Raw genomic sequence first — 18,753 nt, forward strand, 5'->3', positions numbered from 1 at the left:
ATGTTACCTACATGTATCTAAATTACCATGTTACCTACATGACCATGTTACCTACATGTATCTAAATAACCATGTATCTAAATGACCATGTTACCTACATGTATCTAAATGACCATGTTACCTACATGACCATGTTACCTACATGTATCTAAATGACCATGTTTCAAACATGTATCTAAATGACCATGTTACCTTCATGACCATGTTACCTACATGTATCTAAATTACTATGTTACCTACTTGTATCTAAATGACCATGTTACCTACATGACCATGATACCTACATGTATCTAAATAACCATGTATCTAAATGACCATGTTACCTACATGTATCTAAATGACCATGTTACCTACATGACCATGTTACCTACATGTATCTAAATGACCATGTTACCTTCATGACCATGTTACCTACATGTATCTAAATGACCATGTTACCTACATGACCATGTTACCTACATGTATCTCAATGACCATGTTACATACACGTACCTTCATGACCATGTTACCTACACGTACCTTCATGGCCATGTTACCTACATGTACCTACATGACCATGTTACCTACATGTATCTAAATAACCACGTACCTACATGACCATGTTACCTACACGTATCTAAATGACCATGTTACCTACACGTACCTACATGACCATGTTACCTACATGTATCTAAATGACCATGTTACCTACATGTATCTAAATGACCATAAATACATCTACATGACCATGTTACCTACATGTATCTAAATGACCATGTTACCTACATGTATCTAAATGACCATGTTACCTACATGTATCTAAATGACCATGTTACCTACATGACCATGTTACCTACATGTATCTAAATGACCATGTTACCTACATGACCATGTTACCTACATGTATCTAAATGACCATGTTACCTACATGACCATGTTACCTACATGTATCTAAATGACCATGTTACCTACATGACCATGTTACCTACATGTATCTAAATGACCATGTTACCTACATGACCATGTTACCTACATGTATCTAAATGATCATGTTACCTACACGTACCTACATGACCATGTTACCTACATGTATTTAAATAACCATGTATCTACATGACCATGTTACCTACATGTATCTAAATGACCATGTTACCTACATGACCATGTTACCTACATGACCATGTTACCTACATGTATCTAAATTACCATGTTACCTACATGACCATGTTACCTACACGTAACTACATGACTATGTTACCTACATGACCATGTTACCTACATGTATCTAAATGACCATGTTACCTACATGACCATGTTACCTACATGTATCTAAATATCCATGTTACCTACTTGTATCTAAAACTCTGTGTCTCCAGATCACACTGAGAAGTGCTCCACTATGCCCAACTCACCTGCGGATGTGAAAACACAATCCAGGTTAACTCCATCCACCATGCCTCCTCCTCCTCCAACCACCCAGGGAGCCCCTCGAACCAGCTCCTACACACCTACTACATGTAAGTACTGACACACACACACACACACACACACACACACACACACACACACACACACACACACACACACACACACACACACACACACACACACACACACACACACACACACACCAGCTGGGGAGCTAGATATGTGGCAGCATCACATGAAACGGATAGTGTATCCTGATATCACTATGAGACAGTTAAAACACTATCAAATAAAATATAAAATCCTATTGGTCACATGCGCCAAATAAAACAGGTTTAGACTTTACTGTTAAAAGCGTATACAGTCGTTTGTGAAATAAAAAGGACATAGTAAAACAATAAAACTAATAATGGGCCTATATACAAGGAGTAGTAACTCAGTAACTCAGTAATCATAGCTCAGTAACTCAGTAATTGTAACTCAGTGACTCAGTAATCATGGCTCAGTAACTCAGTGACTCAGTAATCATAACTCAGTAACTCAATAATCATGACTCAGTAACTCAGTAATCATGACTCAGTAACTCAATAATCATAACTCAGTAATCATAACTCAGTAACTCAGTAATCATGACTCAGTAACTCAGTAACTCAGTAATCGTAACTCGGTAACTCAGTAACTCAGTAATTATAACTCAGTAACTCAGTAATCATGACTCAGTAACTCAGTAACTCAGTAATCATGACTCAGTAACTCAGTAACTCAGTAATCATGACTCAGTAACTCAGTAACTCAGTAATCATGACTCAGTAACTCAGTAACTCAGTAATCATAACTCAGTAACTCAGTAATCATGACTCAGTAACTCAGTAACTCAGTAATCGTAACTCGGTAACTCAGTAACTCAGTAATTATAACTCAGTAATCATGACTCAGTAACTCAGTAATCATGACTCAGTAACTCAGTAATCATAACTCAGTAACTCAATAATCATAACTCAGTAACTCAGTAATCATAACTCAGTAACTCAGTAATCATAACTCGGTAACTCAGTAATCATGACTCAGTAACTCAGTAACTCAGTAATCATGACTCAGTAACTCAGTAACTCAGTAATCATAACTCAGTAACTCAGTAATCATGACTCAGTAACTCAGTAACTCAGTAATCATAACTCGGTAACTCAGTAATCATGACTCAGTAACTCGGTAACTCAGTAATCATGACTCAGTAACTCAGTAACTCAGTAATCATGACTCAGTAACTCAGTAATCATAACTCAGTAACTCAGTAATCATAACTTAGTAACTCAGTAACTCAGTAATCATAACTCAGTAAATCAGTAATCATAACTTAGTAACTCAGTAACTCAGTAATCATAACTCAGTAAATCAGTAATCATAACTCAGTAATTCAGTAATCATCACTCAGTAAATCAGTAATCATAACTTAGTAACTCAGTAAATCAGTAATCACAACTCAGTAACTCAGTAATCATAACTTAGTAACTCAGTAACTCAGTAATCATAACTCAGTAAATCAGTAATCATGACTCAGTAATTCAGTAAGCATAACTCAGTAACTCAGTAATCGTAACTTAGTAACTCAGTAATCATAACTCAGTAACTCAGTAATCGTAACTTAGTAACTCAGTAACTCAGTAATTATAACTCAGTAAATTATAAACTCATGAAAGCGTGTCTTTGGAGCAATGAGCAGTCTTTAAAGCAACACTATACTACACTCTGAAGAGTTATACTATACTACACAGTGAAGGGTTAAAGTTATACTATACTACACACTGAAGGGTTAGAGTTATACTATACTACACACTGAAGAGTTAGAGTTATACTATACTACACACTGAAGGGTTATAGTTATACTATACTACACACTGAAGGGTTATAGTTATACTATACTACACACTGAAGGGTTAGAGTTATACTATACTACACACTGAAGAGTTAGAGTTATACTATACTACACACTGAAGGGTTATAGTTATACTATACTACACACTGAAGAGTTAGAGTTATACTATACTACACACTGAAGGGTTATACTATACTACACACTGAAGGGTTATAGTTATACTATACTACACACTGAAGGGTTAGAGTTATACTATACTACACACTGAAGGGTTAGAGTTATACTATACTACACACTGAAGAGTTAGAGTTATACTATACTACACACTGAAGGGTTAGAGTTATACTATACTACACACTGAAGGGTTATAGTTATACTATACTACACACTGAAGGGTTATAGTTATACTATACTACACACTGAAGGGTTAGAGTTATACTATACTACACACTGAAGGAAGGTTTAACATAGACGCTGCTTTGATTTCCTAGCTTTGTGTTATTTGTTACCAGATGTAGGTTAATTGCCTTGTTTCTCCCAGTATTGGAAATATGTGTGTGTGTGTGTGTGTTTGGGAAATTGATCAGACTGTCTAATCTCATTAGTCAATGCACTTTGCTGTCTTACTTATATCTGTATGTTACACATACACACTTAACATGTTTGTTGAATGGAAGAATACGTTATTTAATGCACAAATAGCCAACATCTATTACACTGTTCCATTGTGTTGTAAACCATTCAGAATAAGTGGTTCTGAATTCCAGGAATAAACCAACTGTTTTCTATTCTGCTTTTGTGTTTAACCCTAGTGGTATTGTATTGTTGTGATTAACCCTAGTGTTATTATATTGTTGTGTTTAACCCTAGTGGTATTATATTATATTGTTGTGTTTAACCCTAGTGTTATTATATTATATTGTTGTGTTTAACCCTAGTGTTATTATATTGTTGTGTTTAACCCTAGTGGTATTATATTATATTGTTGTGTTTAACCCTAGTGGTATTATATTATATTGTTGTGTTTAACCCTAGTGGTATTGTATTGTTGTGATTAACCCTAGTGTTATTATATTGTTGTGTTTAACCCTAGTGGTATTATATTGTTGTGTTGAACCCTAGTGTTATTATATTGTTGTGTTTAACCCTAGTGGTATTATATTATATTGTTGTGTTTAACCCTAGTGGTATTATATTATATTGTTGTGTTTAACCCTAGTGGTATTGTATTGTTGTGATTAACCCTAGTGTTATTATATTATATTGTTGTGTTTAACCCTAGTGTTATTATATTGTTGTGTTTAACCCTAGTGGTATTATATTATATTGTTGTGTTTAACCCTAGTGTTATTATATTGTTGTGTTTAACCCTAGTGGTATTATATTGTTGTGTTGAACCCTAGTGTTATTATATTGTTGTGTTTAACCCTAGTGGTATTATATTGTTGTGTTTAACCCTAGTGTTATTATATTATATTGTTGTGTTTAACCCTAGTGTTATTATATTATATTGTTGTGTTTAACCCTAGTGGTATTATATTGTTGTGTTTAACCCTAGTGGTATTATATTGTTGTGTTGAACCCTAGTGTTATTATATTATATTGTTGTGTTTAACCCTAGTGTTATTATATTATATTGTTGTGTTGAACCCTAGTGTTATTATATTGTTGTGTTTAACCCTAGTGGTATTATATTGTTGTGTTTAACCCTAGTGGTATTATATTGTTGTGATTAACCCTAGTGGTATTATATTGTTGTGTTTAACCCTAGTGGTATTATATTGTTGTGTTGAACCCTAGTGTTATTATATTGTTGTGTTTAACCCTAGTGTTATTATATTGTTGTGTTTAACCCTAGTGTTATTATATTATATTGTTGTGTTTAACCCTAGTGGTATTATATTGTTGTGTTATTAACCCTAGTGGTATTATATTGTTGTGTTTAACCCTAGTGGTATTATATTATATTGTTGTGTTTAACCCTAGTGTTATTATATTGTTGTGTTTAACCCTAGTGTTATTATATTATATTGTTGTGTTTAACCCTAGTGGTATTATATTGTTGTGTTTAACCCTAGTGGTATTATATTGTTGTGTTTAATCCTAGTGGTATTATATTGTTGTGATTAACCCTAGTGGTATTATATTGTTGTGTTTAACCCTAGTGGTATTATATTGTTGTGATTAACCCTAGTGGTATTATATTGTTGTGTTTAACCCTAGTGGTATTATATTGTTGTGTTTAATCCTAGTGGTATTATATTATATTGTTGTGTTTAACCCTAGTGGTATTATATTGTTGTGTTTAACCCTAGTGTTATTATATTATATTGTTGTGTTTAATCCTAGTGGTATTATATTGTTGTGTTTAACCCTAGTGGTATTATATTGTTGTGTTTAACCCTAGTGTTATTATATTATATTGTTGTGTTTAACCCTAGTGGTATTATATTGTTGTGATTAACCCTAGTGGTATTATATTGTTGTGATTAACCCTAGTGGTATTATATTATATTGTTGTGATTAACCCTAGTGGTATTATATTGTTGTGTTTAACCCTAGTGGTATTATATTGTTGTGTTTAACCCTAGTGTTATTATATTATATTGTTGTGTTTAACCCTAGTGGTATTATATTGTTGTGATTAACCCTAGTGGTATTATATTATATTGTTGTGATTAACCCTAGTGGTATTATATTGTTGTGTTTAACCCTAGTGTTATTATATTATATTGTTGTGTTTAACCCTAGTGGTATTATATTGTTGTGTTTAATCCTAGTGGTATTATATTGTTGTGTTTAACCCTAGTGGTATTATATTATATTGTTGTGATTAACCCTAGTGGTATTATATTGTTGTGTTTAACCCTAGTGGTATTATATTGTTGTGTTTAACCCTAGTGTTATTATATTGTTGTGTTTAACCCTAGTGTTATTATATTATATTGTTGTGTTTAACCCTAGTGGTATTATATTGTTGTGTTTAACCCTAGTGGTATTATATTGTTGTGTTTAACCCTAGTGTTATTATATTATATTGTTGTGTTTAACCCTAGTGTTATTATATTATATTGTTGTATTTAATCCTAGTGGTATTATATTGTTGTGTTTAACCCTAGTGTTATTATATTGTTGTGTTTAACCCTAGTGGTATTATATTGTTGTGTTTAACCCTAGTGGTATTATATTGTTGTGTTTAACCCTAGTGGTATTATATTATATTGTTGTGTTTAACCCTAGTGGTATTATATTGTTGTGTTTAACCCTAGTGGTATTATATTATATTGTTGTGTTTAACCCTAGTGGTATTATATTGTTGTGTTTAACCCTAGTGGTATTATATTATATTGTTGTGTTTAACCCTAGTGGTATTATATTGTTGTGTTTAACCCTAGTGGTATTATATTATATTGTTGTGTTTAACCCTAGTGGTATTATATTATATTGTTGTGTTTAACCCTAGTGTTATTATATTATATTGTTGTGTTTAACCCTAGTGGTATTATATTATATTGTTGTGTTTAACCCTAGTGGTATTATATTGTTGTGTTTAACCCTAGTGTTATTATATTATATTGTTGTGTTTAACCCTAGTGGTATTATATTGTTGTGTTTAACCCTAGTGGTATTATATTGTTGTGTTTAACCCTAGTGTTATTATATTATATTGTTGTGTTTAATCCTAGTGGTATTATATTGTTGTGTTTAACCCTAGTGGTATTATATTGTTGTGTTTAACCCTAGTGGTATTATATTGTTGTGTTTAACCCTAGTGTTATTATATTATATTGTTGTGTTTAACCCTAGTGTTATTATATTGTTGTGTTTAACCCTAGTGGTATTATATTGTTGTGTTTAACCCTAGTGGTATTATATTATATTGTTGTGTTTAACCCTAGTGGTATTATATTGTTGTGTTTAACCCTAGTGGTATTATATTATATTGTTGTGTTTAACCCTAGTGGTATTATATTGTTGTGTTTAACCCTAGTGGTATTATATTATATTGTTGTGTTTAACCCTAGTGGTATTATATTATATTGTTGTGTTTAACCCTAGTGTTATTATATTATATTGTTGTGTTTAACCCTAGTGGTATTATATTATATTGTTGTGTTTAACCCTAGTGGTATTATATTATATTGTTGTGTTTAACCCTAGTGGTATTATATTGTTGTGATTAACCCTAGTGGTATTATATTGTTGTGTTTAACCCTAGTGTTATTATATTGTTGTGTTTAACCCTAGTGGTATTATATTATATTGTTGTGTTTAACCCTAGTGTTATTATATTATATTGTTGTGTTTAATCCTAGTGGTATTATATTGTTGTGATTAACCCTAGTGTTATTATATTGTTGTGTTTAACCCTAGTGGTATTATATTATATTGTTGTGTTTAACCCTAGTGGTATTATATTATATTGTTGTGTTTAACCCTAGTGGTATTATATTGTTGTGTTTAACCCTAGTGGTATTATATTGTTGTGTTTAACCCTAGTGGTATTATATTGTTGTGTTTAACCCTAGTGGTATTATATTGTTGTGTTTAACCCTAGTGGTATTATATTGTTGTATTTAATCCTAGTGGTATTATATTGTTGTGTTTAACCCTAGTGTTATTATATTGTTGTGTTTAACCCTAGTGTTATTATATTGTTGTGTTTAACCCTAGTGGTATTATATTATATTGTTGTGTTGAACCCTAGTGTTATTATATTATATTGTTGTGTTTAACTCTAGTGTTATTATATTGTTGTGTTTAACCCTAGTGGTATTATATTATATTGTTGTGTTGAACCCTAGTGGTATTATATTATATTGTTGTGTTTAACCCTAGTGTTATTATATTATATTGTTGTGTTTAACCCTAGTGGTATTATATTGTTGTGTTTAACCCTAGTGGTATTATATTGTTGTGTTTAATCCTAGTGGTATTATATTGTTGTGTTTAACCCTAGTGGTATTATATTGTTGTGTTTAACCCTAGTGTTATTATATTATATTGTTGTGTTTAACCCTAGTGGTATTATATTATATTGTTGTGTTTAATCCTAGTGGTATTATATTATATTGTTGTGTTTAACCCTAGTGTTATTATATTATATTGTTGTGATTAACCCTAGTGGTATTATATTGTTGTGTTTAACCCTAGTGTTATTATATTGTTGTGTTTAACCCTAGTGTTATTATATTATATTGTTGTGTTTAACCCTAGTGTTATTATATTGTTGTGTTTAACCCTAGTGGTATTATATTGTTGTGTTTAACCCTAGTGGTATTATATTGTTGTGTTTAACCCTAGTGGTATTATATTGTTGTGTTTAACCCTAGTGGTATTATATTGTTGTGATTAACCCTAGTGGTATTATATTGTTGTGTTTAACCCTAGTGTTATTATATTGTTGTGTTTAACCCTAGTGGTATTATATTGTTGTGTTTAACCCTAGTGTTATTATATTGTTGTGTTTAACCCTAGTGGTATTATATTGTTGTGTTTAACCCTAGTGGTATTATATTGTTGTGATTAACCCTAGTGGTATTATATTGTTGTGTTTAACCCTAGTGTTATTATATTGTTGTGTTTAACCCTAGTGGTATTATATTGTTGTGTTTAACCCTAGTGGTATTATATTGTTGTGATTAACCCTAGTGGTATTATATTGTTGTGTTTAACCCTAGTGGTATTATATTGTTGTGTTTAACCCTAGTGGTATTATATTGTTGTGTTTAACCCTAGTGGTATTATATTGTTGTGTTTAACCCTAGTGGTATTATATTATATTGTTGTGTTTAACCCTAGTGGTATTATATTGTTGTGTTTAACCCTAGTGGTATTATATTGTTGTGTTTAACCCTAGTGGTATTATATTGTTGTGTTTAACCCTAGTGTTATTATATTATATTGTTGTGTTTAACCCTAGTGGTATTATATTGTTGTGTTTAACCCTAGTGGTATTATATTGTTGTGATTAACCCTAGTGGTATTATATTGTTGTGTTTAACCCTAGTGTTATTATATTATATTGTTGTGTTTAACCCTAGTGGTATTATATTGTTGTATTTAATCCTAGTGTTATTATATTATATTGTTGTGTTTAACCCTAGTGGTATTATATTATATTGTTGTGTTTAACCCTAGTGTTATTATATTATATTGTTGTGTTTAACCCTAGTGTTATTATATTGTTGTGTTTAACCCTAGTGGTATTATATTGTTGTGTTTAACCCTAGTGGTATTATATTGTTGTGTTTAACCCTAGTGGTATTATATTGTTGTGTTTAACCCTAGTGTTATTATATTATATTGTTGTGTTTAACCCTAGTGGTATTATATTGTTGTGTTTAACCCTAGTGGTATTATATTGTTGTGTTTAACCCTAGTGTTATTATATTATATTGTTGTGTTTAACCCTAGTGGTATTATATTGTTGTGTTTAACCCTAGTGGTATTATATTGTTGTGTTTAACCCTAGTGGTATTATATTGTTGTGATTAACCCTAGTGGTATTAGGTTATATTGTTATGTTTAACCCTAGTGTTGTTATATTATATTGTTGTGTTTAACCCTAGTGTTATTATATTGTTGTGTTTAACCCTAGTGGTATTATATTGTTGTGTTTAACCCTAGTGGTATTATATTGTTGTGTTTAACCCTAGTGGTATTATATTGTTGTGTTTAACCCTAGTGGTATTATATTGTTGTGTTTAACCCTAGTGTTATTATATTGTTGTGTTTAACCCTAGTGTTATTATATTGTTGTGTTTAACCCTAGTGGTATTATATTGTTGTGTTTAACCCTAGTGTTATTATATTGTTGTGTTTAACCCTAGTGGTATTATATTGTTGTGTTTAACTCTAGTGTGTTTTTCTCAATGTTCTTTGTGTCTACAGTAACCAACAGCAACAACAGCCACTCCCCCACGGCGTTAAATGGAGCTCCCTCGCCTCCCAACGTCTTCAGCAACGTGCCTAGCTCCTCCTCTTCTTCCTCGCTGGCGAATCAGCTGCTCCCTCTGGCGTGCGGCGCCCGGCAGCTCAGCAAGCTCAAACGCTTCCTCACAACTCTACAGCAGTTCGGCAACGATATCTCGCCCGAGATCGGAGAACGCGTCCGCACGCTGGTGCTGGGGCTGGTGGTGAGTCTATACTGTAAACCAGGGAGATGCCCTCCTGTAGGTTTTAACTCCAACCCTGTTCCTGGAGAGATACCCCTCCTGTAGGTTTTAACTCCAACCCTGTTCCTGGAGAGATACCCTCCTGTAGGTTTTAACTCCAACCCTGTTCCTGGAGAGATACCCCTCCTGTAGGTTTTAACTCCAACTCTGTTCCTGGAGAGCTACCCTCCTGTAGGTTTTAACTCCAACCCTGTTCCTGGAGAGATACCCTCCTGTAGGTTTTAACTCCAACCCTATTCCTGGAGAGATACCCTCCTTTAGGTTTTAACTCTAACCCTGTTCCTGGAGAGATACCCTCCTGTAGGTTTCCGCTCCAACCTGTTGTAACTATCCTGATTCAGTTTATCAACCAGCTAATAATTAGAATCAGGTATGGTATATTAGGGGGTGGAGAAGCATGAGATGGGGGACAACATGGGGGAGGACGTAGGGGAGGAGGAGGAGGGGGAGAAGCATGAGATGGGGTAGGATGTGTGGGGGAGGGGAAGGAGGAGGAGATGGAGGGGCAGTACTTGCCTAATTTTCCTCTGAGAGCCTAGAGATGTTACAGGGTGGGGGAGTTCTATCCTCTCCTCTTAGCTGAGATGTTACAGGGTGGGGGAGTTCTATCCTCTCCTCTTAGCTGAGATGTTACAGGGTGGGGGGAGTTCTATCCTCTCCTCTTAGCTGAGATGTTACAGGGTGGGGGGAGTTCTATCCTCTCCTCTTAGCTGAGATGTTACAGGGTGGGGGAGTTCTATCCTCTCCTCTTAGCTGAGATGTTACAGGGTGGGGGAGTTCTATCCTCTCCTCTTAGCTGAGATGTTACAGGGTGGGGGAGTTCTATCCTCTCCTCTTAGCTGAGATGTTACAGGGTGGGGGGAGTTCTATCCTCTCCTCTTAGCTGAGATGTTACAGGGTGGGGGAGTTCTATCCTCTCCTCTTAGCTGAGATGTTACAGGGTGGGGGAGTTCAGTAGATCTGGCAATATGGAAACACACAGAGAGACAGAGAGACAGAGAGAGAGAGAGACAGAGAGACAGAGAGAGAGAGAGAGAGAGAGAGACAGAGAGAGAGAGAGACAGAGAGACTCTCTGGTCCAACACATATTAACAGAAGTAAACAGGGGAAGACATTGAGAGATTGGAAAATATAATCTGGAAATAATACATGTTCTCAGGCTGTTAGGAGATATAGATAAACAGGTAAAAAATAGTAATTCCCGTGTCCATAGAGACACATACCAGCTCTACTGGTACTACTGCTACTACCAGCAGCACTACACCTGCTACTACCAGCTCTACTGGTACTACTGCTACTACCAGCAGCACTACACCTGCTACTACCAGCAGCCCTACACCTGCTACTACCAGCAGCACTACACCTGCTACTACCAGCAGCACTACACCTGCTACTACCAGCTCTACTGGTACTACTGCTACTACCAGCAGCACTACACCTGCTACTACCAGCAGCCCTACACCTGCTACTACCAGCAGCCCTACACCTGCTACTACCAGCAGCACTACACCTGCTACTACCAGCAGCACTACAACTGCTACTACCAGCAGTATTACACCTGCTACTACCAGCAGCACTACACCTGCTACTACCAGCAGCACTACACCTGCTACTACCAGCAGCACTACACCTGCTACTACCAGCAGTACTACACCTGCTACTACCAGCAGCACTACACCTGCTACTACCAGCAGTACTACACCTGCTACTACCAGCAGTACCACACCTGCTACTACCAGCAGTACTACACCTGCTACTACCAGCAGTACTACACCTGCTACTACCAGCAGTACTACACCTGCTACTACCAGCAGTACTACACCTGCTACTACCAGCAGCACTACACCTGCTACTACCAGCAGTACCACACCTGCTACTACCAGCAGTACTACACCTGCACCTGCTACTACCAGCAGTACTACACCTGCTACTACCAGCAGTACCACACCTGCTACTACCAGCAGTACTACACCTGCTACTACCAGCAGTACTACACCTGCTACTACCAGCAGTACTACACCTGCTACATCCAGCAGCACTACACCTGCTACTACCAGCAGTACTACACCTGCTACTACCAGCAGCCCTACACCTGCTACTACCAGCAGCACTACACCTGCTACTACCAGCAGCACTACACCTGCTACTACCAGCAGTACTACACCTGCTACTACCAGCAGTACTACACCTGCTACTACCAGCAGTACTACACCTGCTACTACCAGCAGCCCTACACCTGCTACTACCAGCAGTACTACACCTGCTACTACCAGCAGTACTACACCTGCTACTACCAGCAGTACTACACCTGCTACTACCTGCAGTACTACACCTGCTACTACCAGCAGCACTACACCTGCTACATCCAGCAGCACTACACCTGCTACTACCAGCAGTACTACACCTGCTACTACCAGCAGTACTACACCTGCTACTACCAGCAGTACTACACCTGCTACTACCAGCAGTACTACACCTGCTACTACCAGCAGTACTACACCTGCTACTACCAGCAGTACTACACCTGCTACTACCAGCAGTACTACACCTGCTACTACCAGCAGTACTACACCTGCTACTACCAGCAGTACTACACCTGCTACTACCAGCAGTACTACACCTGCTACTACCAGCAGTACTACACCTGCTACTACCAGCAGCACTACACCTGCTACTACCAGCAGTACTACACCTGCTACTACCAGCAGTACTACACCTGCTACTACCAGCAGTACTACACCTGCTACTACCAGCAGTACTACACCTGCTACTACCAGCAGTACCACACCTGCTACTACCAGCAGTACTACACCTGCTACTACCAGCAGTACTACACCTGATACTACCAGCAGCACTACACCTGCACTTGTCGACGACACAAGTTGTTCTGCTTCCACGAGCACATCCAATGCTAGCATCAGTAATGCTACATGTGTTGTTAGCCCAGCTAGCATGGACACTGACAGTTGTGAATCTGATGCAGCTGAAGAGCTACTGCCCCCTTACCCAGGAAAGCACCGAACAACAGACAGGGACGTTGGACCATCGAAAAGACGCAAATATGATGAGAACTGCATTGATTTGGGGTTCTCTTATATTGGGAGTAGTGCCTTTCCTCAGCCACAGTGTGTTATATGTGCTAAAGTACCATCTCACAACTCGATTAAACCTTCACTCTTCCACAGACATTTAGATACAAAACATGCCCATTTGGATAATAAGCCACAGGAGTTTTTTGAGCGAGAATAAAGACGACTTTCGAGTAGTAAGACATGTATAAAAGCAACAGATACCATTAATAAGAAGGGGCTAGAATAGTCTTATATGGTGAGCTACAGAGTGGCTAGGACAGGCAAGCCCCATACTATTGTGGAGGACTTAATTCTTCCTGCTGCCGTGGATACGGCTGGGACAATGCTGGGGGAAAAAGGCCCCAAAAACTATACAGACAATGCCTTGATCAAACAACACTTTTTCACGACGCATCAGTGACATGGCAGGAGATGTTTTGAAACAATTACTGCTTCGCATACAAGCCAGTGAATGCTATGCGTTACAGCTGGATGAGTCAACAGACGTGGCGGGCCTGGCACAGCTCCTGGTATATGTCCGTTACGTTTATGGGGGTCAATTAAGGAAGACACCCTCTTCTGCAAATCAGGACAGGAGAGGATATTTTTAAAGTGCTGGAGAGCTTTGTGACATCAAATGGACATTGGTGGTCAAGATGTGTTGATATCTGTACTAATGGCGCAAAAGCCATGACAGGGAGACATAGTGGAGTGGTAACGCCACTTGGGTCCACTGCAGCATCCACCGAGAGGCTCTTCCTGCCAAGGGAATACCTGACAGCTTGAAAGACGTTTTGGACACTACAGTGAAAATGGTTAACTTTGTTAAAGCAAAAGGCCCCTGAAATCTCGTGTATTTTCTGCACTATGCAATGATATGGGGCAGCGACCATGTAACGCTTTTACAACATACAGAAGTGCGCTGGTTATCAAGGGACAAAGTATTGACACGTTTGTTTTTATTTAGAGACGAGCTTAACGTTTTATTTACTGACCTTTATTTTCACTTGTCTGACCGCTTGCATGATGACGAGTTTCTCACACGACTGGCCTATCTGGGTGATGTTTTTTCTCGCCTGAATGATCTGAATCTAGGATTACAGGGACTCTACGCAACTATATTCAATGTGCGGGACAAAATTGAGGCTATGATTAAGAAGTTGGAGCTCTTCTCTGTCTGCATTAATAACAAGGACAAACACACAGGTCTTTCCATCACTGTATGATTTTTTTGGTGTGCAAATAAACTCAAGCTTACGGACAATGTAAAATGTGATATAGCAAAGCACCTGAATGAGTTGGGTGCGCAATTATGCATCCGAAACGGAAGACACGAACAACTGGATTCGTTATCCCTTTTCATGCCCTGCTTCCAGTCCACTTACCGATGTCTGAACAAGAGAGCGGTTCTGTGAAAATTGAATTTAATCAGAAGCCTCTGCCAGATTTCTGGATTTAGCTGCGCTCAGAGTATCCTGCCTTTGGCAAATCGCGCTGTTAAGACACAGATGCCCTATGCAACCACGTACCTATGTGAGAGTGGACTCTCGGCCCTCACTAGCATGAAAACTAAATACAGACACAGACTGTGTGTGGAAAATGATTTAAGACTGAGACTCTCTCCAATACAACCCAACATTGCAGAGTTATGTACATCCTTTCAAGCTCACCCTTCTCAGATTAACACATACAGTGTTATATGTAAATAAAGAGCAACATTATTGATTATTATTATATTATAATTTGTGCCCTGGTCCTTTAAGAGCTCTATGTCACTTCCCACGAGCCGGGTTGAGACAAAAACTCACACTCATTCTTATGTTTAATAAATGTATCGTATAGTGTGTGTGTGTGTGGCAGGCTTACAATGATGGCAAAAAAAAAAAACATTTGAGAGTGCGCTGACCCTGGTGCTAGAGGGGGTACAGCTGGAGGTTTAATGTTTGAAGGGATACGGGACTATACAAAGAAAAAACTCAACATTTTTGGGAACCACAGCTCTAGAGAAACAGTTGTACTATGTACTGTATGGTGAAAGACATGTTACAAAATGGCACCCTATTCCCCATACACTGGATTCAGACTCCTGGACTTTGTCCACATTTTGTTATGTTACAGCCTTATTCTAAAATGGATTAAATCAAACAAATCTTCAGCAATTTACACCCCATAATGACAAAGCGAAATCTGGTTTTAGAATTTGTTTGCAAATGCACTAACAATAAGTATACAGTGCTTTCAGAAAATATTCAGACCCATTGACTTGTTCCACATTTTGTTACGTTACAGCCTTATTCTAAAATTGATGAGAAAATAAATAATTCAGCAATCTACACACAATACCCCATTAAGACAAAGCAAAAACTGTTTTTTGGACATTTTTGCAAATTCATTACAAATAAAAAACAGAAATACCTTTACATTTACATAAGTATTCAGACCCTTTGTTATGAGACTCGAAATTGAGTTCAGGTGCATCCTGTTTCCTTGAGATGTTTCTACAACTTGATTGGAGTCCACCTGTGGTAAATTCAATTGATTGGACATGATTTGGAAAGGCACACACCTGTCTATATAAGGTCCCACAGTTGACAGTGCATGTCAGAGCAAAAAACCAAGCCATGAGATCAAAGGAATTGTCCGTAGAGCTACAAGACAGGACTGTGTCGAAGCACAGATCTGGGGAAGGGTACCAAAACATTTCCACAGCATTGAAGGTCCCCAAGAACACAGTGGCCTCCATCATTCTTAAATGGAAAAAAGTTTGGAACCACCAAGACTCTTCCTAGAGCTGGCCGCCTGGCCAAACTGATCAATCGGGGGAGAAGGGCTTTGGTCAGGGAGGTGACCAAGAACCCAATGGTCACAGAGTTCCTCTGTTGTGATGGGAGAACCTTCCAGAAGGACAACATCTCTGCAGCACTCCACCAATCAGGTCTTTATGGTAGAGTTGCCAGACGGAAGTCACTCCTCAGTAAAAGGCACATGACAGCCCCCAAGGAGTTTGCCAAAAGGCACCTAAAGACTCTCAGACCATGAGAAACAAGATTCTCTGGTCTGATGAAACCAAGATTGAACTCTTTGGCCTGAATGCCAAGCATCACGTCTGGAGAATACCTGGCACCAGCCCCTACGGTGAAGCATGGTGGTGGCAGCATCATGGTGTGGGGATGTTTTTCAGCAGCAGGAACTGGGAGACTAGTCGGGATCGAGGGAAAGCTGAACGGAGCAAAGTACTTAAAGATCCTTGATGAAAACCTGCTCCAGAGTGCTCAGGACCTCAGACTGGGGGGAAGGTTCACCTTCCAACAGGACAACGACCCAAAGCACACAGCCAAGACAATGCAGGAGTGGCTTCGGATGTCCATGAGTGGCCCAGCCAGATCCCGGACTTGAACCCGATCTAACATCTCTGGAGAGGCCTGAAAATAGCTGTGCAGCAACGCTCCCCATCCAACCTGACAGAGCTTGAGAGGATCTGCAGAGAAGAATGGGAGGAACTCCCCAAATACAAGTGTGCCAAGCTTGTAGCGTCATACCCAAGAAGACTCAACGCTGTAATCGCTGCCAAACGTGCTTCATCAAAGTACTGAGTAAAGGGTGTGAATACTAATGTAAATGTGATATTTCCGATTAGTTTTTTTTGTTATTTTTTATAAGCAAAAATGTTTAAAAACCTGTTTTTGATTTGTCATTATGGGTTATTGTGTGTAGATTGATGAGGGGAAAAAAACAATTTAATCATTTTTAGAATAAGGCTGTAACGTAACAAAATGTGGAAAAAGTCAAGGGGTCTGAATAGTATCAGAATGAACTCATAGTGCAGTGCTTTTGACCAGAGTCTTCTGGTGTTAGTGGTGCTAATGCTAATGCTAATGCTAATGCTAATGCTAATGCTAATGCTAATGCTAATGCTAATGCACGATGTATTGAACAACTAGCTCTGCCTGCCAGTCCCTAGACTTTCCCTGCGTCTCTCCATATGTCTTCCATTAAACTAAAATCATTCAATCCCTGGCAGGACATGGTTAGCTTCCAATAACTTATTATCACATAATGTATTCCATATGTATTCAGGTCTCTCTCTTTCTCCGTCTCTCTTTTCAATGGGCTTTATTGGCATGGAAAACTTATATTAACATTGCCAAAGCAAGTTTTTGGGTTTTATAACTAGGAAAGTCAGATAAGAACAAATTCTTATTTACAATGACGGCCTAGGAACAACCCTAACTGCCTTGTTCAGGGGCAGAACGACAGATTTGTACCTTGTCAGGTCAGGGATTTGAACTTGCAACCTTTCAGTTACTAGTCCAACACTATAACCACTAGGCTACCCTGCCGAATTGAAGTAGATAATAAACAAAAGTGAAATAAGCAATAAAAAATTAACAGTAAATATTAAACTCACAGAAGTTCCAAAAGAATAAAAACATTTCAAATGTCATATAATGTCTATATACAGTGTTGTAATGATGTACAAATGGTTAAAGTACACAAGGTAAAATAAATAAACATAAATATGGGTTGTATTTACAATGGTGTTTGTTCTTCACTGGTTGACCTTTTCTTGTGGCAACAGGTCACACATCTTGCTGCTGTGATGGCACACTGTGGTATTTCACCCAGTAGATATGGGAGTTTATCAAAATTGGGTTTGTTTTCAGATTCTTTGTGGATCTGTGTAATCTGAGGGAAATATGTCTCTCTAATATGGTCATACATTTGGCAAGAGGTTAGGAAGTGCAGCTCAGTTTCCACCTCATTTTGTGGGCTGTGTGCACATAGCCTGTCTTCTCTTGGGACCCAGGTCTGCCTACGGTAGCCTTTCTCAATAGCAAGGCTATGCTCACTGAGTCTGTACATAGTCAAAGCTTTCCTTAATTTTGGGTCAGTCACAGAGGTCAGGTATTCTGCCACTGTGTACTCTCTGGTTAGGGACAAATGTCATTCTAATTTGCTCTGTTTTTCGTAACTTATTTCCAATGTGTCAAGTAATTATCTTTTTTCTCTCTCTCTCTTGCTCTCTTTCTCACTCTCGTTCTGTTTACTCTCTTTCTGTTTTTTTTCTCTCTCTCCCTCTCTCTCCCCTCTCTCTCTCTCTCTCTCTCTCTCCCTCTCTCTCCCTCTGTTTTCTCTCTCTCTCTCTCTCTCTCTCTCTCTCTCTCTCTCCCTCTCCCTCTCTCTCTCTCTCTCTTTATTTCTCTGACCCAGAATTCCACGTTAA

The 18,753-nt window shown here is 37.7% G+C and overlaps 1 protein-coding gene across 3 annotated transcripts in view; it reads left to right on the forward strand.

The window, feature by feature from the left end:
- LOC106589143 (protein CBFA2T1) overlaps positions 1-18,753 on the forward strand; it is a 173,420-nt gene that overhangs the window by 91,997 nt on the left and 62,670 nt on the right. For all 3 annotated transcript variants that reach the window (XM_045709648.1, XM_045709646.1, XM_045709647.1), the window contains 3 exons: positions 1,356-1,496; positions 10,175-10,419; positions 18,741-18,753. The exon at positions 18,741-18,753 is cut by the window's right edge and continues 77 nt beyond it. In XM_045709648.1, the coding sequence (XP_045565604.1) occupies positions 1,379-1,496; positions 10,175-10,419; positions 18,741-18,753 (376 nt within the window). In that variant the 5' untranslated portion in view covers positions 1,356-1,378. The remainder of the gene's footprint in view (positions 1-1,355; positions 1,497-10,174; positions 10,420-18,740) is intronic.

This window comes from Salmo salar, chromosome ssa27 (genome assembly GCF_905237065.1).
Source record: "Salmo salar chromosome ssa27, Ssal_v3.1, whole genome shotgun sequence".
In the NCBI taxonomy this organism is placed as follows: domain Eukaryota; kingdom Metazoa; phylum Chordata; class Actinopteri; order Salmoniformes; family Salmonidae; genus Salmo; species Salmo salar.